We start from the raw sequence: 27471 nt of genomic DNA on the forward strand, positions 1-27471 counted from the left end.
TTTCCACACACTAGTCTCTCTTATGTATATGACAGCTCATTACAGTATTGTTTTGGGTACAAGTAGGGAAATGTGAATTTTTTCAAGGCACATCTCTAAGCTATCTCAACATTTTCTCTATGCTATTGTAACTTTACACACTTGTTACTCTTTATGTACACCTGCCACTTATACCAGTGGTGTAGAGATGGACACATCTTGAGATGCATCCAACTAAGCATATGCAAATAAAAATAACTTTTTGATGCATGCCATTTTTCTGTGTATGTTCGGGAAACAAATGCCCAACTCTATATTGTGTTTATACAGTAGAAGCTTGAGCACGCTAGAAGTCATTGGTTCATTTACCATTATTGAACAAGCCACAGCTTTAAGAAGGGCTGAGGTGAGTGTGATGATGACCAGGGGGATGAAGAGAAGAAAGGTACAGAAAATGGCCAAGTTCACCAAAACAACTTCATATGAACAAGGCTTATGTTGACAGTTACATCCAGCCAGTGTCGGACATGGGCATGAAGGGCCCACCGGGGGACTGCAATGCTAGGGGCCCACCAGAGGGGGTGTGGCCAGCCATCATAGAGGCGAGACCAGATACTAGAGGGGGAGTGGTCAGCCGACGAAGGACAACTAGCACCATAGTGTAGTATATAAAGAATGCAGTGTGTATATAAAGAGTACACAGTCTTGACCTGCCCTTTAGATTGGGCAGAACAGTCACCAAAAATTGGGATTGTCCCACTAGAATCAGAACATTTGATAGACTGTCCTACCTGTTCTTGTCACTTTCACCACCTGTGGCTGCTAATTTCTTTAGTTGCGGCTTGTCTGGATTCTGGAATGTTGGGGGCCCTATTTGGAAAAAAATGGGTACATTTAGAAAATTCTAACTAGCCCCGGCATTAAATCAATAAGATTCACGATTAATACTTAGGCCTTCCTCCAGCCCCAACATTAAAGTAATAGTATTCCCATTTAATAAATAAACTTATTTCCCTCCCTCCAAACAGCCCCAGCAATAAATTAATAGCATTTACGTATAATAAATATACCTATTTCCCGCAACCGTCACTGCCATTAAATAATTCATATTCACATTTAATAAATAGACCTCATGCTCCTCAAACTCAGCCCCACATTCAATTAATAGCCCCCAAACCACCGCATCTTAAATTAATAGCCCCCACTATAAAATTAAATTGCCCCACCATCACCCCACAAACAAAAGAGCACCCATTAGTTAGCCACCACCTACCACACACACACACATTACATTGCCACAAGCCCGCTGTGCCATCACACACACATTACTGTGCCCCTTCATCATCATGCTGTGCCCCCTTATGATCACACTGCGCCCTCCATGCTGCTTTTGCTTCCCCTTCTCCTGGCCCCCCTTTATCACCTTGTTGCTTTTGCCCCTCTTCACCCTGTGCCATGCTGCTTTTGCCCCCCTTCACACTCTGCCATCCTGCTTTGGCCCACCTTCACATTTTGCCATGCTTCTTTTGGCCCCCTTTCACACTCTGCCATGCTACTTTGGCCCCCCTTCACTCTCTGCCATGCTGCCTTTGCTCTCCCTTGCTTCCGTTGATTCACTTACCTTTTCTACCAGCTTCTATCTTCTTCTTTCTTCTCTTCTTCTGTCTTCTTGCCGAAGACATGCGGCCAAAGCTATTTGGAAAAAAATAAATCCAAACCTACCCTGCTCAATGAGGCTGTTTTATGTGGGAAATATTATTAAGCATGTAGTTTGTAAGAAATCAGAAAGTCAAGAACCACCTTATATTATCTACAAGTGGACTGGACGTGTGTTAAGAATTCTGAATGAAAGAAAAAAGAAAAATGGACTAAGCATATGAGCAAACTTGTGTGCATATATAACAACAACATACATTCCACCACAGGACCAACCACATATTTCCTATTCTTTGTACACTATGGTAGGAGTCACATGGATTTGAGTTTGGATGCCCTGAAGAAGGAGATTGGTTGTCAAATTGTTCGGTGACTAAAAATAAAAGAAGACAAAGTGGGGGAGGCCTGAAAGCCATTTGAAGTTGATGTGCTCAGAGAGAACTCCGTAGATATATTATCTGCATCCTAGTGAAGCCAAGAGTGTGCCCTCTCTAACATCACCTTAGTTGAGATACTCACCTGCAGACACCCCAGAGAGTGTTTGAGGCTAAAATCCACCAGAATAAGGCCTAGTTGTTCTGATTCAAAACAAATGGCTTAATGTCCCACCTTCGCACCGCATGCTTGAAAGAGTCCTGGGCCACTCCTGCTTAGCCAGGAAAACCTTACAGACAGCCACCTAGAGAACAACTTGCATATCTGTGATAGATGGGAGGACCCTGATCTTGGCAGTGCAGATCCAAGGCTTGAAATCTTTGCTCAAATGCCCACTTACATAGCTGCAACTCAAGGAACAGGCGGCCCTCATAGACAAAATAGCAAAAGGTGAGGTACATGGGATGCACACTCAAAAATCCCTGAGACTTTCAAGTTCTCCACAACCAGCCTGCATCTCCACATTCTGAACTGGGCTCCCTCTCCTCCAGTGTCCAACACCACATCTTGTGAGGGTAAATCCTCTAGAGAGACAATGCTAACACACAATGGGCCCTATACAGACTGTGATGGATCCTGCATGCTCCATGGATTGTCATTATAACAAGGCTAGCAAATCTGCTAATTATATCTGCTAATTATATAGCAGGGTATAGACATGTCACACAGTTCAGTACATTGTGCCCCATTCTCAGCACAAAAGCACTACACATTCAATGGTCAAGTCCCAAGCTAGTCAGCAAAACAAATATTATTAGATGCCATTGCAACATCTTAAACATTCAGAGAAATTGCCAGCAGGATGACATATCAAGCTTGGTCCCTGGTACCTCTCCCCAGAGTCTAATGCATGTTTCAAAATAAAACTTTTCTCTGCAACGGATTCATCATGTCACAGTGACTGGAGGATTTCGTGCATGCAGACATGTCAACCTTCTGCAAGAGAAAGCCAGACCAACTCTGCATACACACCTCTCCAATCCTTGACTCAGAAAACAAAGGAAAATACTCACATTGGCTTTTTAACATTGGATCTGATTAAATTGATTCTGACCACAACACAAGCAGAAATTGGAGCAATTATCCATGAGTTTAAGCCAGAAATAATAGCCCCGAGGTAACACACAGACTTGCTGGAACAGAAGGTTGATGTTGTCTGTAGTTACCAAGAAGCAGTCGAGCAAGACTCGACTAATGTATGATCAGAAATATAAACAATAAAAGAACAATTAGAGCACTACAAGAATCTTTCTTGCAGGAACAATATTTGATTAAAAATATTCCTAGAAATAGTCTAGGTGGATGCTCTCCTATAGTATTTAGAGGGTCTGTTCCTGAAATACCTACAAGAGGGACTGGTAGCGGAGCTCCAATTAGGGCCTGTCCCTTCTTAAAAATCTGGGGTTTCCATTGGTCCCTCATGATGCATCTCAGTCTTCAGACACTTTTAGATGGAAAGATTGTCTCCAAACTGGACCAAAGTTTAAGCATGGTGGAAGAGAAGCTTGGATTTTGCAAGCAAAGTGACTGCCATATTATTGATGCTTGCCTGGGACCATACTGCTTTTAATCATCTTTCTATATCAACGAACCCCAAGCTATATTTTATACAATTGCACCCACAGGGTGGGCCGCCTTCTCCATGGCAAGTCTGAAACCTGAATAATCTTAACCACAGGTATTACAGCACTGGATCAGGAGTCTAAAAAACAACACAGAAAACCACCCACCACATACACAAATTACTGACTTCATTTATATAGTTGTCCTATTTGTTCACACTTGTATGATTAGGCCTCGCACTTCTTTATAGGATCTTAGGTCAATTAGTTTCTATCTTTGTTATAATTTTTTTAGTAACAAGTTAAGTGATGTTTGTGCTCCAATCTTTTTAGGATGTTAACAAATGACTCTAGTACGCTGACCCTTTGCATGAGCCAGCCTTTTCTGGTTATCCTGGACAAAGTTGTGCAACATACCCTGCGCCAGAGACTTAGATTTGCTTCACTAATCCCTGTACTCACACTTTGTTACTCCATTAGTGGTTAGCCACTTCTCCCAACACACCCCCAGGACGAGCCATAAAGTTCAGCCCAGAGTGGAGTACTGCTTGCCAAGATCTCAACTCTCCCCATTGCCAAGACCTCGCTGGAACACCTATCCTCTCTCAGAAGTACACAGAGAGAGAGATCCTGAACTAGCCTAAGTTGGTGTTATCCACGCTGGTATTTACCAGGGACTCCCGCAAGGCGTTATGGGCTTTACTATGTGCATCACGCAGCTTGCGGCCCTGGAGGTGGGTATTTAACATAGTTCTTATATGGGGTGGAAGTCTTGTATGAACAACAAAAAGAGTAGCAAGGACTGGATGTGAAATATTCAGTGAGAATGAACCCAGGCAGGAAGCAGGAACAGTGCATATGTAAGAGACAATACAGCGCAGGGAAGCCAAAAGTAATAGACCAGGAACTGCAGAGACTAGGTGCACAGAGTGAGTTTAAATACTGAGCCAGAATGCACAGGAGGCAGGAAGGAGGTCTGGATGGTCATGTGACTGCATCTATATTAAGTTACTAGGAAAATAATGGACATATACCTGCCAGAAGTTGGTGCTACTGAGCAAAGAGGCGTGGAGTCTAACATTTCCCTGGTGTTCACCAGGGAACCCCGCAAGGAAGCTTACTTTTCGCTGCTTGGAACGTATATGCAGCGCCCCTCTTTGCCAATCACTAATGAGGTGGCTGGAACACAAGTAGAGAGTAGTCTGGATAGCTAAGGTCACAAACACGAGATCCAACAAAACCAGTTTGTGAAGCAGAAATATGCAGAAGTCAGAACTAAGATATTAAGAATAAATGGAACCAGGAGGGAGCTAGAACTATATCACACAGGAACCGGGACCACCAGACTGAAGGTTTGAGACCCAATATTCTGGCACTTGAGTAGTGCTAGAGTCTGCCTTATATAGGCAGTCCAATAAGCATTCCTGTGTTCAGTGATGTCACCTGACAGCCGCCTACCGATAGGCAACCCAAAAGTCGCATCCCATTGCTTAGCAAAAGGCGTGCATGCACAGCACGTCCGACTGGGCACCCGGAAGACACACCCTGTTGCTTGGCAACAGGCGAGCACTGCCGGCAATAAGGAAAGAAGGAAGGCATCCATCTCAAATTAGAATTATGTCAAAGATAGTTGCCTCGAAACGTCTCCTATAAAAAAATTGTTAACCATATCCATGAGTATTATTCTAAATTATATAAACTGCAATCTGGGGTTCCTCTATCAGAACATGATAACGTGAAAGACTTCTAAAAATCATGTCATCTCCCACATCTACCTAGCTCAAGCATTTTTGCTCAATAATGAGATTACCATTGGAGAGCTAGCGCAAACAATCAAAACATTCTTTGCCAGGCTCTGATGGCTTTACAGCCACCATTGGGATGGACATAGTTGTCATATCCAAAGAAGATCTCTAAATATGCCTAAGCTACAGACCCATTTCCCTTATAAATGTGGACTTAAAACTATATACTAGGCCGCCAAGTGTCAGACAATACAAGAAAGGCTATAAACTTAATACACACTGTAAACAAAACATTGACCCCTGCCCTAGTGACTGCCGTATATGCAGAAAAAGCCTTCAGCCACATGGCCTGTCTTAAACGTCAAAAATGACTACTCGGTAGCACGACTATTACAGTGTCTTCAATGGAACACACCTTGATATTCTAAGATATGGACAACCATAAATGCGGAGACTATGCCCCTAACAGTGTGGGACCATGTATAGAAAATTTTTGCTATAGCCCAACTCCCTCTCAGTAAATTCCAATTTCTTACAATAGTGGGAGATTTACTAAACTGCAGTTTAGTATGTGGTTTACAAACCTCCAAACATCAGAGCTGAACTGCATGATTTGGTATTCCACGGTTGGAAGCTGAAAACTAAAACCACATCCGATGTAGTTGCAGTTTGCAAACACTTAAACTACATGCAGTTTTGGCCAAACCATTGTCAATCAGCAGTGATCTTATACACCGTTCATCCAATCACTGATAAGAGACCGCTCCTGATTGGCTGCCTGGATATAAAGTAGCTGGGGTCACTGGAGATTAACTCATTTTGGGAGTGGCCTATTCCGTCCATAGGGTTTTTTTTTTTAAACAAGACAAGAAGAATATTTTTAGGTATTTATTGCAGAGCCAACATTTAATTATAAATTGTTGGGGCCATGTTAATTTCTATTTTAAGGTGTCAATATTAATTTATTTATTTACACAAGGGGGAACTCCTACTGATTTTAATACTACTGGCGGCACTATAATTAATTTAATTGGGAACATGGGCATTACGATTTCTTTTATTAGGAATGGGAACACTATAATTGATTTCATTAGAAATGGGGGCCAAAAAACTAAGGAAAACATAATTAAAAGTGAAAAAAATCCCACTCCACCAATGGAAATAATCTTTATTGTACATATTTAAATGTGAAAATATAAAGAAACCAAGAAATAAAACAGAAAAAATATACACTGTAGTGATAAACCTGAGTTGCTGATAACTGTTATTTCCCCTTGCTGTCAGTTCCAGTAATAAGTAGAGCCTCCTTTAATGGAATAAAGACGAAGGGCCTTATTCATGTTCGGACGTAACCTGCACGCAACTTGCATTTAAAAAATTAGCACAGAACTTGAGCGCAGTTCCAACCGTATTCAAGATACGTTTCAATTTGAACTATGGTGTAAGTACGCTCTGCCTAAATGTTATACATTGTCTGCTAACAGACAGATTACAGTGTATGATATGCACATGTCTGCAATATAAAGGCACATCAGAATGCATGCAAAAAAAAATCTATAACAACTCATAATACTATAATCATTAATAAAATATGTTTTTTAAAACAATATTATTTTCCTTATTTATTATACATTAACAACATAAATTAAGATGCTCTTAATGTGTACTGTGCATACAATGCGTTTTTATATTATTTCTTACTTCTATACTAATGTTCTTTGCTATCTAGTGGCATGCGTACATGTAGTTTTGAATCCATAGATTGTAAGCTTGTGAGCAGGGCCCTCTTATCTCTCTGTATGTATTACCCAGTATTGTTCAATTACTGTTTGTTCCCAATTGTAAAGCGCTACGGAATCTGCTGGCGCTATATAAATAAATGTTGATGATGATATGGCTAAAACCCCGTACTTTAGAGCGACCCAGAGATTGAATCGGCCATATCTGCGTTGGAAACTCCCTAAGCACGCCCTTACTGTACATTGCCTGCATCTGTCAACCCCCTTTCTGTCCTTCAAGTCATAGGCAGTCATAAGTGAAATTTGCATTCAGACATAAATTGCATGCAATTGCGTTCATTGGTGTAAGGTCCACTTCTAAGCATGCACAGCTATTTCACGCAAGATATGGCATGCAAAGGGACTTACATCCGAACATGAATCAGGCTGGAAATTTTTAACACTTCCAATCCCCACTCCTTTTTTACATACATATATGAATGGCACTCACAAGAGTTTTTCCATCTTTATTATGGTAACATTTTGGTAATTCTAGACCATTGGTGGACACCAGTTTCCCAGTGTGACTTTGTCTGCAGCTCCCAGCTCTGTTCTCCTCACTCTGACTTTTTCTCTGGTTTCATATAATGCAGAGAATAAAGCTGAACCTCGTGTTGCAACTAAGCAATCATAAATGAAATATAACCTTCCATCAGTAACCAATTGGGAAGTGCATTTAATCACTATAACCTAAAAAAGAAACATGGTCACCCAGGAACAACCCAGAAACAGAAATAAAACTGGCCATCCATCCAAGCTCTTCATAGGTAGCTAAAATAAAAATCTCTGGTTAGATGCAGGTAAACATTGATGCTATACGTACAAATTACTAAACTTTTCTGAGTCATCCCTAGGGTCTGTCATTCTCTTTGATGTTCACTTATATTGTGTACGGTAATAAACACCTATAGCCATCACTTTCTTCATTGTGCCTGCTGTTACACATATAAAATGTATGTTGATTGTAACTAATTAGTTAACATACATACATACATAGGGGCATATTTACCACTAAATGTGTTTTTGGCACGTTTCATTCCTTATCTGTGACCCATGAAGGTGTCCTGTGGTATCGGGCATCAACACGTTAGCAGCAGCACGGTGGCTTAGTGGTTAGCACTTCTGTCTTACAGCACTGGGATCATGAGTTCAATTCCCGACCATGGCCTTATCTGTGAGGAGTTTGTTTGTTCTTCCTGTGTTTGCGTGGGTTTCCTATGGGTGCTTCAGTTTCCTCCCACACTCCAAAAACATACTGGTAGGTTCATTGGCTGCTAACAAATTGACCCTGTTTGTGTTAGGGAATTTAGACTGTAAGCTCCAATGCGGCATGGACTGATGTGAGTGTACAGCGCTGCGGAATTAATGGCACTGTATAAATAAATGATGATCCTTTAAGTCCTGTAAGTTGCGAGGTGGGGCCTCCATGGCTCTGACTTGTCATTCCAGCACATCCCACAGATGCTTGATCATAGTGAGATCTGGGGAATTTGAAGGCCAAGTCAACACCTTGAATTCTTTGTCATGTTCCTCAAACCATTCCTGAACAATTTTTGCAGTGTGGCAGGGTGCATTATCCTGCTGAAAGTGACCCCTGCCATCAGGGGATACATACATATTTCTTTGATGTATTAGCCACACAAGCACCAGTCTGGTAACTTGTACCTCATCAATGAATATTATCTTACAGGAAACTCGGTGGCTAGGAGAGTGCTGGACTTCTGGAGGAGACAGAGCATCGCAATGCATATTGTCTATTAATTGTTCCTTAGACATTAATACTCAGCAGCATACATAGGTTCCAGCCGCAGACCAGTGGGCCTAAACTTTGGGAATCCTTGCCACAATGTGTAATCACAGTGAATACCCGTTACCTAACTCACATCTATGTACTGCCTTTAGTCGGACGACTTGTGTGCCTCTCATTGTTGAATTGTCATAATTACTTGGGTCATTTTCAGAGATAACCAAGGCATCCTGGATTGATATACAAAAAGTACTTCTAAAAATACACTTTTGATATTGCAATAGCTTCCATCCACTCAATGTAAGAGTGTGATTTCAGAGGCAGTTTAGTATGGTTACAATGATTGCGAGTGATCAGCTTACAGTAATAACCCATGTTCAGGATATGAAATCTAAGGAGTAAATTTATCAAGCTGCGGGCTTGCAAAAGTGGAGATGTTGCCTATAGCAACCAATCAGATTCTAGCTATCATTTTGTAGCATGTACTAAATAATTGTTACCGTATATACTCGTGTATAAGCCGAGTTTTTCAGCCCATTTTTGTATGCTGAAAAAGGCCACTCGGATTATACACGGGTGAACTTACCTGGTGTCCGGTCCCCCGGCTGTTAACTTCTGCATATGCGTTCCAACAACAGGAAGTTCGGCATTTGGAACGCATACTTGCATTCTAAATGCCGAACTTCCTGTTGTTGGAACGCATGCGGGGTAAGTAAAAAAATCTCTCTCTCTCTGCGTCCTCGCCTTTCGTTTGTTCTGTCCAGACAATCCAAACTTTTTATCGGCGGTCTGAGCTTTGACACCAACGAGGGGAATCTGGAAGAGGTGTTCTGCAAATATGGTCTGATCACAGAGGTGGTTGTGGTAAAGGATCGGGAAACTAAGAGATCCAGGGGATTTGGCTTTGTTACGTATGAGAACCCAGAGGATGCCAAAGATGCCTTGCAGGCAATGAATGGAAAGTCTGTGGATGGACATCAGATTCGTGTGGATCAGGCTGGCAAGTCCTCCGGTGACAGGAGAGGAGGTTACAGAGGAGGCTCATCTGGAGGAAGAGGATTCTTCCGTGGTGGCAGAGGACGTGGTGGCGGTGACAGGGGCTATGGAAGCAGCAGGTTTGAGAGCAGGAGTGGAGGATATGGTGGCAGTGGTGGCTCAAGGGATTATTATGGAAGTGGCAGGAGTCAAGGAGGTTATAGTGATCGCTCAGGAGGGTCCTACAGAGACAGCTATGATAGCTATGCTACACACGAGTAAAATACTTTTTTATATCTGTTTAAGTATCTCTACAGCCTCACTGGTAGTAACGGAACAGCTGTCCTAAAGGGTGTAAAGCTAATAACTTTTATATTGTTACTTTTAATGTTATGGTTTCATATTGTTAGATTTCTCACCCTACTATGTGTTGCTGTTCCATTGAGGCTTTTAAATTTGTGCTCTTTTACCCCCTAGGCTTATACTCGAGTCAATAAGTTTTCCCAGTTTTATGTGGTAAAATTAGGTGCCTCGGCTTATATTCGGGTCGACTTATACTCGAGTATATACGGTAATTAGAATCTGGTTAGTTGCTATAGGCAACATCTCCACTTTTTCAACACCGCAGTTTGATAAATTTACCCCTAAATCAAAACAGAAACTTTGCAATTATTGAGCCATGCTATTCTAGTAATCCAGGCATTTTTCTAATACTATGTAATACAATGGAGGGTACCCTGCACCCGAGGAATAGCTGGTATCTGATTTCTATTGTATATGGAGAGTGGCTTCAGTATGGAGGTGTGCTAACTCCAAATTACATTGATATAAGAAAAAAAAAACCATAGCGCTACACCCTATATAATAACGGAATCAGTGGCACTATATAAATAAATGGTGATGATGATGATGATACTGTCTATTAAATGCCAGGGTGAACCACAATCAAGTGAAAGAAGGAGTCCTGTAGTAGCCCTAATAATGTCTATTAAATATCTGATACTGTATACCGAATGTGCACAAATTATAAGTAGGCATTGTCCCCCACTTATAATAATAATAATTTGACTTCCATCCTTCAGTTTCGAAATCAAATTTAAATGTCATAAAAGACAGCACCCTCATGTAGGCAGGTATTAGCGCTGTAAAGGAATGCAAACAAAGATGTGCTAATTGGGATACAAAAATATAATAATTCCAGGTGCAGGATCAACCAATAGCGATTCCCCAGGCTGCTCTGCTCAATTCAATGTTGCGATTTGCTAAATGACTGCTCCACTTAAATCACTTTTGATGCTCGTTCTCTTTCAGGTGTACTCATTTTTAGCTTTGTTAAATTATCTTTTATTGCACTACACTAAGATAGCAATTTGCTATTTGGCTGCTGCCATGTAATTTATGATTGTGGTTCGCTTTAGGTGCTCATGTTTTGGGATTCCAGCAGTGCAAAAATCTTATGTATGCTTGCCCATTGTAGAAGACCTTATTCTTCCTTTCCACGTCTGATTAAGTAGTATATAGTGTTTTAATTATAGAAACTGTGTTATGTAACCATGACATTATTTCTTGGTATAACTACAGGCATAAAATATTACAAAGTAATACAGACAACGTGGGAATAACAGAGGCTATTATGTTTATTGTGCTAAACAGACTGTGATAATCCATTTAAGAAATATGTTCAATAAGCAAGCAAATTAAAAGTACAATCACAGACATGAAGTCTATGCAAAGAGCAAGGCAAAGGTTAGAAGATACTCAGAGAATAAGATTAAAAGCAAAAGTCAATGAAGCATTTTGATACTTTCTTTTCCCCAATCACGGTGAAGGAGGAACGGAAAAGTAAAATGTCCAGTCTTGTTTACAGGTGACCAGGAACAGCAAAGAACAGTTTTATAAAATTTATCTCCCACAAAAATAAACTATATGTATAAAAATTTATAATGTCCTTTCTGTTTGAGTGGCCACCAGCTGCTTTTGTTCAGTCTGAAAAAATGAGGTATAGTAAGCCCTAAGAGGTAGTAATGTCTTTTTCTGATTGTACTAAAACATAGAAAACACACATGGTTAGGGGCGGCAGAATGTTGAGCTTCTCAGGGCATGGTGTCTGAGCGGTATGCACAACGCTTACAGGTCAATGGTCATCAAAACTACCGCCAAATTAGCATATGAAACCAGACATAACTTGGATATAGGAGGAAAGGTTGGCCATAAAAAGAGAGATTTCTATCCTCTAGATGCAGGGCTACTGCCAAATAAACGGTTGGCATTCCGCAACAGGATTTCCTAAATCTCTCTTGCAGCATGTTCTACTAAAAAGATAAATAGAATCTGTAGTTTTCAAGTTTTGCTGTGGACCAGGAAGACAATTCATTCAGAACAGAAAAACGAATCAGATATGCACGGTTTTCTCTTCCACTTATATATTGATTCCTAGACAAGTCACAAATTCAACAAAAGGATTTCTTTGCTAAATAAAAACATAGGCCACTCTGTTGTAAACCATTTTCAAGAAAATGTATAGGCTTCATTCATGCAGGTATCGATGCTCTCTGTCATACTCTGTTCACACAACAATGTGCACACAACATATAGACAGGGCACAGGTCATTCATCCTTATAACAAAAGTATTGGGCTTTCACGCAGCAAAGGAATAGATGTGCTACACGGCACACCTTGTGAATGCATTTACTCTGCCATAAGGATCACTGATCACTATTTGTTCCCGGTGCCCACTGAGGTAATATTGCATTTTCAGTTGTGCAAATAGAATACGACACAGTGTTCATAGATTTTAGCCATTGTAGTGAACAGAACTTGTTTAGTGTTGGCACTTCACACTTTTATAAAAAGGCTGATTATGTTAATATATAAACAACTATGCAGAATGGAGCCACAGAGTTACCTAAAATAAAGGTTGGTGGATTTTTGCATCATTTCTGGTCTAATCTCCAATAATCCAATTGGATTACACTATTTGAGGCGAGAATATGGCTAATTTGGATGCAGTTATATGACCATGCCATCAAATGCATTGTTTCTTTCTACTCAAAATTGCAAAATAAATGGAGTTTTAGAACAAAGCTTTCTTGCAGCTGTTTTGTGGCAAACAGACTAACAAACTGTCAAAAATTTAGCAACTCCATCATTTACGATTAGTTACATTTGTCTCCATGCTAAACAAACCGAACTGACATAGGCACTCCTGAGGAACGCTCTCTGGCCCAGTTATTAATACAATGTTAAGAACGTGTAAATACTGGCTAAACAAACAGAATAAAAACTCTACTTGAGAATTTAAAATACATCTTAATGAAACTCAATATAAAAATCACATTTGTGTAAAATACATGAAAATACATTTCAACCCACTACATTAAACACATATTTATGATTGCATTATGCAAAAGCCGAGCTTGCATTTTTCCCCTACAAAGCTTCAAGTTTCTTTGAAGGTGTTCACTAGAAGGCATTGGGGTCCATTTTACAATGAGTGCTATAACATTACACTGCATTCAGCTGAAGAATATTAACTGAAGGCGATCCATAAACACGGGCCTATATGTGTTTACTTAGTATGATGTCCTACAAAAAAATACTTTGGTTAGGGATTAATTGCAGTCCTAAATGTTTTTGATTTTTTTTCTAATGGTAACTTTCTTTCTGTTTGGAGGTACGGCTGTTTTTTTGTCAATCAATTAGTCAATTTTCCTTTAGCGACACATATCTGAGGTACAAATATGGACAGTAATATTAAACACGAGGCTAAATATGTTCTGTATTGTGTAATATCAGAAAGATTATCCTTAAAAACCTAGAAGAATTCAGTACAAAAATATATTCAAGTTAACAGTTCATTATACAGAAATCGAAATCTAATACAAAGTTGAAATCTAAGGAACAAAATGTTCTTGCTGAAACGAAGATATCGCTTAACTGTGTTAAGGTGTTTGTGTAGACAAAATGCAAGTAGGGATAAGTGACTGCTCTACTGCAATTCTGCAATGTACTAAGTATAGCAGCATTAAATTATTAGGCTGTAGGGATCTGTGAAAATCAGAGGTAGTTATGAGTAGTGAGGGGGGTAAAAGGTCTATTGCTAAGCAAGGGCTCTTGTGACAGACACATCTTTTTTTTTTTAACATATGACCCTGATTTGTTAAACATTACGATTTCAATTGGACTTTATCAGGTACATAAAAACGATGTACAAAAGAATTGCTGTATAGGTTTTACTTCTGCCATCCTGGATTTATCATCTAAGTATGTGTTTGTTCTGGCTGGCTGGCCATGCTGGGACTTGTAGATCCACAAAAGCAGTAGCCTCACTGGTTGCCTGTCCCTGATCTAGATTATGCTAGAGAAGGAAGCAGAACATTTGCAAAATATGAAATGACAAACAATGCAGTCTGCATCTAAACTGCAACTTACACAAATCACTGTCATACATGCATTTCTTGCTAAATTTGAAAAGCAAAATGAAATGTATCTGTGTATAAGCAGTATACTGCAAAAATACTGAGGCATTGTGTGGTCTGTAGAACAAGAATTAAGATGTGTTTAACCAAAAACACTCCAGGTGAAGAAACTAAATGGCTATGTAATGTAAAGCTTGAGTTCTGTTTTTGCTGAGGTACAGAACTTGGTAATAATTTATGTACAGAATTGCAGAGGACTGTAAAACGCTTCCTCTAGTAGACATTGTTCAAGCATATGCAGCCACACAGAAAATATATATATTACCAGATTGCTCTTATAGAGTTCTGCTCTTATTATTTATTCTCGAACATATTCACTCACCCTTTCATTTTCATTTTTAGGGCTCGCTCATATCTATGTGCTTTTTATCATGTGTTTTGGATGCATGAGAATTGGACGAAAACCTCCTGAAATATAGAACACTGATTCTTATGGCACTGTTCACATCTTCGTGTGCACAGCAAAATGCTTTGTATCGCTCTTTTCCCAACACAGCATGCCCTATCTCGTCTGTTACTGTGTTTCTCTATCCATTTAAAAGTATAACAATCTTGTTCAATAAGTCAAAAAGCATGGAAAATACCCATACTTTTTTGATGTATTTGCTTGAAAAAAACCACATGCATAGATGTAAATGAGCCCTTAAAGAAGATCTATTGTTGAAATAACTAAAAGGGATGCAAAACTTAAAATACAAATTGCATTATATAAAACAGCTACGAATATCATTCACAAATATATATGTAAAATTTCTTATAACGTGTCAGAAGTTAAGATGCTTGACTTTGGGTTAACATTTATTGTTAACCCAATTGTAAAGCGCTACGGAATTTGCTGGCGCTATATAAATAAATGTTGATGTTGTTGATGATTGTTATGCATTTGGGTTCAAGCTACTGTTTAATTTATTAACCATTTCAGATAAAAAGAGGGTGACTGCAGTGTCTATAAACACATTATGCTAGCCTAACACACAGCTATATTGTCAAATTGGCCCAATACGGCCATGTCTGTCGACAAAGCAGGGGCAGAACAGTTCCTTGCAGGACCCGATAGCAAAATGTGTATAGGGGCCTAGTGATGCCGTTCTTGCCTTCTGCTCTCCTCTTAAAAGAGCAGAGTGGGAGCTTGAAGGGAGAGCAACCCGGCATTGCCAAGCCACACCAACCTCCGGTGGCATTGCCGCTGTACCCCCCTGTGCCCACTGTAGTTCTCCTCCAAAATAAAACCCCATTCCGGAGAATTAACTTTGATCAGATTATTTTCAGGCATTCTTGCACATCTAGCCAGTAGATGACTGCACTGCAGTTGTCTTCTGTGGACAGTCATGTGACTAATGCACAAACAGGTTCCCATGTGATGGCAATGGACTGTCTCACTCGGCCCATGTGTGTCCATCCTTACTGACAAAACATTTGCTATGCAGAATGCTACGATCTCTATTTCAGAACCTTTTACATATATATGTATGTGAAAGTTAATAGTAGTTACTTTACATAACTGATATTTTTAGATTTAACATCTCTTCAGGAACCAACAGCTTCAAAATACACTTACTATTCAGTGCAAGCTGAGGGCACTAACCTGCACATGAGTTTTGAGAAGAGTTCCCAACATCCTGTTTATATGCATTCCCAGGTGCTTTTACTTGGCAACAAGTATCAGTGTTTCTGAAGAGGGGTGGAAACATGCATTTACATTTTAGTCGGCAATCTAGCTTTGTAAATATAAAAAAATGTACATAAACATGGAAACACTGCAAAAACAATAAGGAAAAAAGAAACTCAAATAAAGGCTCCCTACACAAAAAGCCCTCCGACGTCATTTTATGGTTTCCAACTCAAACCTTTTCCTTTTCTTTAAAGACACACCACGTGAATATATTTAATATATATATGTGCCCCTTCTAATGAAAAACAAAGTGGAGACCTTACATTATATTCAAAATTCTAGCAAAGTAAATCAAGAACCTCTCTGGGGCTCATCTTTTACAAAAAGGACATACGATTACAGAATTTATCCGATTCTTTTTTCACAAGAGAGCAAACCTTGAGTATCTGGGGTACCAAAAAAAAAATATAGATTGTGGCATAGTTTAAGTATATGTACACTGAATCCTACATTTTTTTTTTACGAGGGGTATAGAATACATTTTTGTAATGGCCAATGATTTTGTCATAGACAATGGAGAAAATTTTTTTGTTGTTGCTTAGATATACTGAAGATTTGAAGTATGTTGTTTTCCTCAGTTGCAGAAAAATATGAAGGCAGCAATCTCAAAATCAAAAACAAAAATATCTACAAGGAGCTTTGGAGTTCTAAGGGGAGTTTATCAAGTTAGGATGTTAGTTGGTATGATCTACACAGTGATACCAAGGGGTATATTTCCTGTGTGGTGGTTCTGTAGAACCGCCTATTATTGGAACTTTGAAGTCGTGTTTTAAAACAGCACTTTTATTAAAGTCAGAGCCCATCGAGTTTTGTCTTTAATAAAATTGCCGTTTAAAGTAAAGGACTTCAAAGCAGCGGGAATCAGCGGTTCTACAGAACGGCCGCATAGCAAATATACCCCAAAGTCTTTACAATTTAAATGCCCATTTTAACATACCACATGTTGCAAGTGTCCTTATGTGTATGCAGTGCAGTAAGTGACAGCGGCTAAACCTGATTCAAGAATGTTTGACCCACACATCTTTTCTTAACAGCATTAATGATTAGTGGGTTACGAATAACAGCATTTAAAGAGTTACCATTTATCTGTATCCCCTGTCTTACAGCAGTTTTTTTTTCTCAGCACTAAACCTGGGACAGTGAAAGGATTTACAAGGAGAGCAATGAAAAAGTTCTCAGAGAGGTTGTGTGATTTTGTTCCCTGCCCCATAGACAAGAAGTGGAGAGATGGTGGTTGTACAAATTAAGTGGTCAAGGCAGCTTCTTCTCATTTCTGAGATCCAGATAAACTGAAGCGGACTGAATCTGAATCTAAGAAAACCAACTGCTGTTTGAGGTAGAAATTCATGTTGGCTGTTGTCTAGTCCTCTTCAGATTCGTGCGAGGAGGCCTCTTCTGTTTCACCCTGAAAGTGACAAAAAATGGCGAAATTTAAACCTCAGACAATCTCTCATACAGGAAGACAGGATAAACTGCATCACCTATGTCACACTTTTGTAAACATGCAGTTTTTTTAAGCTCTTTGCTGATACACAAAAAAATGATTATCATCATCATCGTTTATTTATATAGTGCCACCATATTATGCAGAGAGTATTTCTCACTCACATCAGTCCCTGCCTCACTAGAGCTTGCAGTCTAAATTCCCTAACACAAGCAAACATATACTAAGGGCCATTTTAGTCAGCAACCAATTAACCTACCAGTATGTTTCTGGTGGCCCAAAAGCAAACATGAGACATTCACAAATATGTTCAAAAGATGGCCCCTATCAGGCTGTGAATGTGGTCATTTTCTCATAGAACCAACAAGCCCTGATGACACCAGAAGTTATCCGTCTGCATGGAATTACATAGGAAAACGCATTAGTTACATCAGTGGTTTCCAAACTATGTGCCACGGCTCCCTGAAGCACCACAGCGTTTTTACAGGGGTGCCCCTGGCCAGTGCCGGTGGTAAGCAAGGCAGGGGACTACTTGAAAATTATTGAGACCCTAGGGGTGCCTCAAACTGAGAAAGTTTGGGATCCACCGAGTTACACAGTACACTACGCTGCAGAGGCACTTTGAGAACAGAATACTAATGCTATATTAGGTACTAGGTTTAGTCTCTGCTTTCCACTAATACTGTTCTATCACACGTGTGTAGAAGCTGTAAAGCTCTAAGTCAAGGTGTCCTGAGACTTGAAAATGTAGTATTTTTCCACATTTGTGTGTATTTTTATACATGTGTGAAGAAATGAAAGAGAAAACATGGAGATTGCCTCCAAATGGAAGCAACAAAAATAAAAAGTCACTTCTTTGCTGACAGAATACTATAACATAGATTAATGACACACACTGATCCTGCATCTGATGTCTCAAAGCAAAAAAGAAAGGACAGATAAGAAGACTGAGTAGGCTGTTCTTGTTGGCAATAAAAGTAAATGTTGATAAGTTGTAATCTTCATAGATCTGTCAGCTAAGTAACAATGGATGCTTGTTCTGGACACCAAACAGGAAACCAGAGAGGAAATGTAGCACATGCAAGGCTGGCATGAAAACCCAGCTCTGCCGTCAAAATCAAAACACATATCTTTTATATCCTTTTCCGATTTCATTTCTAATATTTTTTTTTTCAAAAACAAGTCTTTTGTAATCCATTTCTTCCTTCCTTAGCTTGCAGGTGGCTCAGTAAGACAATAATGAGCAGTATAACCATTTGTGGTCAATGTGGCTATAGAGTATGTAAAACAGCAATATAGTTTAATAATATACAACAGTCTTATCCATAACCCATTTAATTGAGTTAGTGCCACTTTATCCACATCCAACCAGTCTAGGGGACTCCAGCAGTGCTCATGTGATTGAGTATTTTTTCAAGATAATTTTGTTCCAAGCTTAAATTACTTAAATTAGTACAAGATCCATATTTTCCAGTTACAAGTGAGGTGTACAGGACCTTACTTTCCTTTCTTTCTGTATTACATATGTGTAGTGTCAAACATGAGAATTGCAAGTGTAATGATATTTGCATCAGTTCGCTGTTCAAACTATTACCATGAGCCCTTAAACTTCTACTAAATCTAAAATGCATTTTGACATATGTAAAAAAACAAAAAACTACTAATACAGTCACAAGTATATGTGTAAAAGTTACACTACCTTGACAAAATTTGACATTAAATTGTATTTATATTTGCTGTCTAGCAGTTTACAACGTTTTGTTCTCTGTTTCTGGAAAAGGTGGCTAAAAATGTTTGCTGCAATGGTCATAATGTGATTACTGACAGGGAGTTTGCAGTGTGTAGGAAACTATCTCCCCTGTTGAAATATCTTCAATCTTGATACTTATTAAACTTACATATTGTGTGGTGATGTTATTAGTAGCTCTTTTATATAAGCTAATTTGTATTTTGTATTTTTACCATACTTGCCAACTCTACTGGAATGTCTGGGAGATTCGCAAACTCTGGGTAGGTCTCCCGGACTTCTGGGAGAGTAGGGCAGTCTTTCGCATCTGCCCACTTCCAAGTGAAGTGGGCAGATTTAGAGCCAAAATGACACGAGGGAATGGCAGCATTTTGGCCTTGCCCCCAGCTGTAAAATAACGTATTTGTGTCATTATGTTGCGGGGGCAAATGATGTGATTCGCCGAGCCCAGACACCTGCATGCCCACCTCCCCCTGGCAGTTCCAGGACGCCAACTTTATTAAGTTGGCAAGTATGATTTATACTCGTGACCAAACAGTAAGGTTACAACTGCAGATGATCTACTTTAGGATGGACCAAATTGCCAAGACATCTAAGTGAAGATCTGTCTCCTAGGTGACATGGGGTTTCATTTACTTACAAAAAAGCTCAAGGTGTTTGATTATATTTTAATAATATATATTTTAAACCACCCCTTCGACCCCAAATCCTTAGGACATACACCAAAATTAAGCTGTCCCTATTATGTAAATTACAAAATGCTCTCTGTTTCTCCAACAAATACTAATGGGACTATGCAGGACTTGTGTAAAGGTGCAATAAGCTCATTGTAGTTTAAAATGTTCATTCATCGGGACATTTACCAAAATGATAATCATAGTGTCAATTGCACTCAAACAATTTTTGGGTTTCAGCACACAGTCTTTCTATTGTATGAGTGAGTGCCCTTTCTCTATTAGTATTATTATTATGATGCATGTATATATATATATATATATATAGTAATCATGCATTCAGAATTTTCTTCTCATCAAAACACTGCAGGAAGAAATCTAGGTGAAAAGCCATTTTCTGCAGTAGAAAAATATTAAACTTCTTAAGAACAACTAGCTAAACCAGATTAGAAAAGTCTTCGTACTTTAATAGATTTATTTTTCCACATGGCTTCATTTTGTCTGGGTGGCTAGCTGACAGAATTTATAACCCTCTTCCTTTCCCAGGCCAATACAGTGCACCATTCAGCAAAGTATGTCTTAAAGTTTGTCTGCGTTACATGAGCAAGCTTTCATTCGTTAGTGTTTGAAACACTTCAGCTGTGAAGAGGCTCCTAAATGCTACCACGTGTGACACTGCTGCATGGGAGCACCCTGCTCAAGGAAGAAATTAAAAAAAAGCAACAGCCATTAATTATGGCATAACGCTTACTGCAAACCCTGTGCAAGACGCTTCAAACATCCTCACAGCTTTGTCAAAAGATGGAAAAACAAACCAACTACAAAATGCTGTAAATCCACAGAATAAACATGAGTGCAAATGAATGGATGACAACTTAAAGATATTACCACAGCAGCACAAAGCCGTGGGATTTCACTCTAGTTCCGTCTAGTCTGTCCAAAGCAATGTGCGAAATACGAAAAACATGAGGTAAAAAGAAGCCCTTCCGATGCTGAAATCCAGCACCCAAAGGTATGCGGACACCCATACAGAAACCAAATCATCAGAACATTTTGTGGTAATTTGGCCATCCCTCATTGTCATACGTCGGGTCTTCGGCACCTCTAGACCGAGACTTGGCTCCCTCACCTGCTCGCTGGCGTCCTCCCGTGTCCGCGGCCGGTCGCCATCTTGGTTTCAGGTCTGCGCATGCCCACACCCGATTTCCTTTTAAAAACTGCTCTCCTATTGGCTGCTGGGCTGCCTCTCTTCTATTTAAAGCAGCCTCCTCGCCCCTTCTGGGACTGTTCTTGGGTTCACTCTGCTTGAACAAGCTCTTGGACGCCTCTCTCCGCCTTACCTGTGCTACACCTGCAGATCATCTCCGCAATCCTTGTGGCATACCTGCTATCCATAGTTCTCACCTATCCGCTATCCCAGCGGTAACACCTGCAGTCCGCAGATCATCACACCTCCTATCTTAGTGGCAATACCAGCTGTCCACTGACCTTCAATTCACTAACTTAGTGGTAACCCTGCTACCGCTGATCTTCGCTCCTTTCCCCGTGACCCAATCTATGATAACGCTGAACTCGTCACACTCTCCTGAGGGCCGCGACCTGTGTAGTGGCAGCCGCTAAATCCATACCTCCTTGCGGAGGTTCCTGGTGAAGACCAGCCGCTGCGTTAGACTCTGCGCCTCTGGTAAGAGTATTAGTAAATTGGCAGATCAGGGGCCCAACATCCTAAATTACCATGACACTCATAGCAGTACTGTGTCTTTCATTGCAAAAATTACCATGATAGCTTTTCACAAAAGCATTTATTTGCTGGCCGGCAGGGCATATACAGTGGGAGAAATAAGTATTGAACACTTCAACATTTTTCACAGTAAATATATATTTCATGTGGCTATTGTAATGCAATTTTGCACCAAATGTCAGCAACAACCCTTGCAATCCACACATGCAAAGAAATCAAACCATAGATGTCCATAATTTAAGTTTTGTGCAATAATGTGAAATGACACCCCTTTTTTCTTTCACCCCAGAAAGAAATGCCATTTATGGTATTAACCAATTTTCATTAGAATGCATCCTATCAATTGACTAGAAATTAGGTCCTAGTGAATGTATATGCTAAATATTAGTTCTTACCTGCACATGACCCCAAATAACAGCAAACCAAAACAAAAAAATTATAAAAATGAATTTATTTGACTTAAAAATGACCCCCACACAAATAATTCAGCCATAGAAACTGTTTTTGTGCATTAAAAGAACTTGGTATTAAAATTCTGCTCTGCATAGTGGCAGGAAGTTGGGAACTCCACTTTCTTCCTATTACTGGTGACAGGTTTTAGTCCTTTTGTAAACACCTAGATCAGCTGCGTAATCTGTGTACAGCAAAAAACTGCTCTTCACAGAGTGCTGCATTACTGTTCCAAGAAGGTAGCACTCCGTGTCAGTGTTCTGCAGGAGGGACCTATACTAACCAGTTTCCTGCTGCCGGCCCTTTAAGAATTTGATGGAGCACCAATCGGAAAGCACTCTGAGCAGCTAAGGAGCCTGGTTAATTCGGGTGTTTTCCTGAGTTCCTGAGATGTTTTAAAGGAATACAATACACATTATATACAAAATAGGGATATAAAGGGATATGTAGGTGTTCTTGATTCACTAATTTAAGAGTAAAATGAGAGATTTAAAGAATTGAAATGGTGGACGTCTCACAACTGAAATTCTTCACAAAGCAAAACAGGAACAAAAAAGCCAATCATTTTTTTATATATCATTGTGTTAATAATGTGCTAAATAATGTTTTATGTGTTATTAAAAGTAATCATACACACAGACAGAGAGACTAGGGTCAACTTGATAGCAGCCAATTAACCTACTAGTATGTTTTTGGAGTATGGGAGGAAACTGGAGCACCCGGAGGAAACCCACGCAAACACGGGGAGAACATACAAACTCCACACAGATAAGGCCATGGTCGGGAATTGAACTCATGACCCCAGCACTGTGAGGCAGAAGTGCTAACCACTTAGCCACCGTGCTGGGACAAAATATGATATTCCTTCTCCACTGAACAAAGCCTGGAAAAGTTTGTTTCCTGGATCAGTGCAATGATTGATAGATAGAATTTATTTTGACAAGATAATGTGTGGTACACCTTTTTATGGCATTAAGCGAACACCACTTTACTAGTTTTATATTGTTTATAATGGCATATTTTAAGTCTTATCTAATCATTTTTTAGTATTTGTCACAATATTTTGACAAATATATCTTGACTAATGATACATTCTGGCAAACATGGTTGAATTATATGTTTGCTGAGATACTGTTCTCCTATTTGGTATATTCCACAGTACACTTATCTGCTGAAGTCACTGTTGCCCTTGCTGTCTATGAAGAGATTCAATCACTGACCAAATAGTTCTATAAGATATGGGGGCCTATTTATGAAACATAAATCCTTTGTAAAATCCATGAAAACGATTAACTGCAAAATTGTGATTTATGATCACTGCATCGCAGCAGATATCAGATATCTGCTGCTTTGCATCAGCCTTCGTTTTACTAAGCAGTGCCCATAAAAGTGTATGGGGACTGCTCAGTAACGCTATTTAACAATAGCCGAAATGATTATTTTTTCCATGTCAATGTACGCGAACATTAAGAGGAAAAAGAGAAGAGGCAAGTGAAAGGTGAGTTCTGCACTTCACAGGAACAGCAGTTTTTCAGAACTACTGTTCATGTGAAGGTTTTTTAATAAATATGAAAGATAGTTCAATCCTTATCTATGCGATGAGGATTGAAAACTATCTTTCATATTATGTGGTGCGTCTTATATATGCCACATGGCCGCACAAATATTTGGAGATGTGTTTAGAATGTAATGTAAATATTGCATCTCAGTAACAGGAAGAGGGTAATAACCAGTGAATAATGTAGCACAATGGTTCTTGCAACCATTGTCATGGAATTAATAACAGACCAGAACTATTCAGCCTGTCTCTGCTTGGTCAGCGATTCACACTCAGCCTTTGCTATTGTGTCAACTGTATTTCAGCAGGGATATCTTGAAGCTCTGAGCTAGGAAATTATGCTTTATTTGCCTTGTATCATAAATCATAAAAATATCTTTCCTTTATCCTAATGCTTTATTAAAAAAAAATAATAACGTGTAATTGGACAACATTATTAGGATCACCACACTATCTAGTTGATTATTCTTGATTTTTTAAAATTAGTTTATTGTTTACAAGTTTATTTTAGAGTTACATAAAACTATAATACTCAAATAAATACAGAGTTTAACAGACACATTTTCAAAGCCTATTAAACGTGCTTTGATGGTTATAGCACAACAATAATGTTAGTGAATATAAGTGATTGGACATCATAGTTTACACACAAACTTTCTGACAACCGTTCTTTTTGTGTAAACTATGATGCTGCCTGTAGTGGTTGGAAGCGTTGACGCTCTGTGAAACACAAAGGAGTTCTCTGGAAATACTCAGTGCATAGTATATTACGCTGAAGTCAAGCTTTGAGATGCATTCATAAACTCGCATCTGTTAACAGTGAGGACTGATAACAAGGCTTTCTCCTTGGCTTAACTAGTGTTGTTTTTCACTGCCTTTGTGTATGAGTCCTCTGGCTGAGATTTCTTTTACTGTAGTTCATTGTATGTAGACTGCTTTAAAAATAATACTTTGTAACATTGTTTAAAACACATTACTTCATTATTACTCTGATGTATTTGTCAAATGAACCACATTTTAGACCTTAAAAGAAGGGAGTACTGAAGAAATAATGGAGGGTGAAAATCTGTAGCCAAGAGACACACATACACACCTCATTAAGGCCTAGCTATGTGGTAAGGCCAAGCTGCAGCTTCCAGGTCAAGCTACTTAGCCATTGGAAAGGGACTTCAGGAAAGTAACATAAAAGGGCCTTTCAAAGTGGAAGTGCACAGTGACGTTTTTATGAGCACCAGGCATGAGGGCTGCTGAACACTGAACAGCTCACACAGTCACTTCCACAACCACTTCACAAAGAAAATGAACACTGCTGCATTGCAAGGAACATTCTTTAGGTGGGGGAATTGTGAGGGTGAGGGGAATAGGGAAAGGTAAAAGTTCTTCTTAAGGACCCTTTGTGCTCTGGTATTTTCCAAATCTACAGCAAGAACACCCACTTTGCATCATTCCAACATCGCTTTGTTGCAAAATCAGAGTAAAGTATCACTCAGTAATGCTTAATGATCATATCGCAGACAATAAAAAGACATGTGCTACATAAAATGAAATCGATTATTCCACTCCTGAAATTAATTTGATTGGGTGTAGAACTAACAACCACTGGAGATTCAGCAACCTCTTCCCCCTTTCCAAAGCAGTGGTGACCAGCAATAGCCCATCATTGGAACTGCGCTACCTATATATCACATGGGGAACAGTCCTGTAACCATACCGGGAGCAGCGCCCTTATACATCTAAAAATGGGTTGGGTGTCTGTGAACAACAAGACGACCATATTATTTATATAAACAAATGTGCCAATTCAGATGAAAGAGATGTCCACCTTAAATTTAACATATACGCTTTCTTCTTAGCAATTCTAAGACAAATTGTTTTGCAGTTATTTTGCTGCATCATCTTACTATTTTTATGCATTGTCCTACTGTTGTCAGCAATTTTCTGAATTATTGTTTGGTGCTGCCTCTTTTAAGTCATTGTAATTGAAATTCCCAACATCGTAAAAACACCCAGCCTACTGCAGGATGCTGGAACCTAATTTTATCAAGATGCCACAAAACTCAACATACAAATCATACAAAAAACTAAATCATAGAAATAGAACTGGAGCACACAAGGTTGATGGAGAAGGGGCGGACATGAGGCAAAGGGTAGAGAGAGCCCTACTCATGAGAGAATACAATCTTTGATCCTATGGTCCAAGAAAATTCAAATTCCTAAGCCTTGTATATGGACATCGATTTTTATTACTGTGCTTATTTTGGATACAATGGCAATATGCATTCTGATAATTATTAAAATAAATTAATCATTTCTGCTACTTCTTGTATAATCAGAGGTGTAGTTAAAAAACAGCATCACTGCAAAAAGTTCTCAGGGACTGATGTTTATGTTCCTGGAAAGCACTGCGTGGTAGGATGGCGCTATACAAGTGAGCGGTAATAATAATAATTCCTGTATAGAGCTACTGTTGTCACAAATTATATTGTAAACAAAAAATACTAGATATAAACACACAAGAAAAACAACTACAACCATAATGCTTAAGCTTTGCTTAAACTCATGTGGCACCTCCTATAAAAATAATTTTAAGAACTGTGGCCAGTAATCCCCAATTAAATTATGATTGTATATCCCTTGCTAAACAACGGTGTGAGTGTAAAGTCTGGAAGCAGCATTGTTAGAGAAAGGATAAACTTCAAACTAAATTCACACTGCCACATGGAAAAGACATCAATGGGGATATTCTCAAGGAAACAGATGGAAAAGGAAGAGATTCCTGTGAATATAGTTTAAGATTTACATTATACTCCATGAACTTCCATGTAGTCCCCATGTTTATATAATTTATCACTATTTCCTTACACCATTCAGATTAGGAAGCCAGCATGAGCTCATGTCCTTGCTGTTAATTCTTAGCCTGAACTCCTCTCCTTTAAAGGGAAACTCATTTGAACACAAAGGATAACTGTGAGGCAGATTGACAGAATGGCTGTTCACGGCCTCTGAACCTTTCAATGGGAGTCTGACATCCTTTTAACAACAACTATTTGTGACGTCAAGCAAAGTAAATCTTAAACTGCAACTGGACAAAAAAAAAAAAAGTTTCGCTTTCATTTTTCGCAAAGAACTGTTAAATATTTCTAGAGTATAATCCAGCAGACTTAATAACTAAAAGAAAGATCTTTCCTTTTCCTATATGTCTATGATGGTTTGGAGACCTTTTGAATGATTAAGGAATTGAAATAAGAAACCTCAATACAGACTCTCCAATATAAAGACTCGAGAACACGAAAAATTGTTTATTTGATTTATATATAAGTATGTTTGATCTTTTTATATGGTTGCCTTATCCCTAAGGTTAGTATGTAATGTGCCTGATATATACACAATTTCGATAGTATGATTACAATATCTTATTCTCTTAATATTTACAGTACACAAATGCAAACGGAAAATGAAGACATGGGTAATGTGCCTTTAATGACTAGAAGCTCTCTAAAGATATCAAAATAAGGGAAGGTGCATTATAAACCCAACCCAATTGAATTATTATACAATAGCCAATAATAAAAAAAATGTAACCTATACCTTTTACAAAACAAACACAAAACAAAACAGTGAATATCATCATATGAGTGTTACATTTACAGACTAAGGGCTAGATTTACTAAACTGTGGGTTTGAAAAAGTGGAGATGTTGCCTATAGCAACCAATCAGATTCTAGCTTTCATTTATTTAGTGCATTCTACAAAATGACAGCTAGAATCTGATTGGTTGCTATAGGCAACATCTCCACTTTTTCAAACCCGCAGTTTAGTAAATATACCC

The 27471-nt window shown here is 39.0% G+C and overlaps 2 protein-coding genes and 1 pseudogene across 2 annotated transcripts in view; 2 read left to right on the top strand and 1 right to left on the bottom strand.

Annotated features, from left to right (window-relative positions):
- Positions 1-10174, top strand: part of LOC142149574 (cold-inducible RNA-binding protein B-like) — a 123590-nt gene extending 113416 nt beyond the window's left edge. The window contains exon 2 of the mRNA XM_075204899.1: positions 9616-10174. Within this exon, the coding sequence (XP_075061000.1) occupies positions 9616-10159 (544 nt within the window). The 3' untranslated portion in view covers positions 10160-10174. The remainder of the gene's footprint in view (positions 1-9615) is intronic.
- LOC142150801 (uncharacterized) overlaps positions 1-27471 on the top strand; it is a 712033-nt pseudogene that overhangs the window by 575218 nt on the left and 109344 nt on the right.
- Positions 11499-27471, bottom strand: part of HMGA2 (high mobility group AT-hook 2) — a 76402-nt gene continuing 60429 nt past the window's right edge. Inside the window, exons 5-6 of the mRNA XM_075209446.1 lie at positions 15942-17433; positions 11499-14235 (exon numbers count right to left, since the gene is read on the bottom strand). Of these exons, the coding sequence (XP_075065547.1) occupies positions 17389-17433 (45 nt within the window). The 3' untranslated portion in view covers positions 11499-14235; positions 15942-17388. The remainder of the gene's footprint in view (positions 14236-15941; positions 17434-27471) is intronic.

This window comes from Mixophyes fleayi, chromosome 4, assembly GCF_038048845.1.
Source record: "Mixophyes fleayi isolate aMixFle1 chromosome 4, aMixFle1.hap1, whole genome shotgun sequence".
Lineage (NCBI taxonomy): Eukaryota > Metazoa > Chordata > Amphibia > Anura > Limnodynastidae > Mixophyes > Mixophyes fleayi.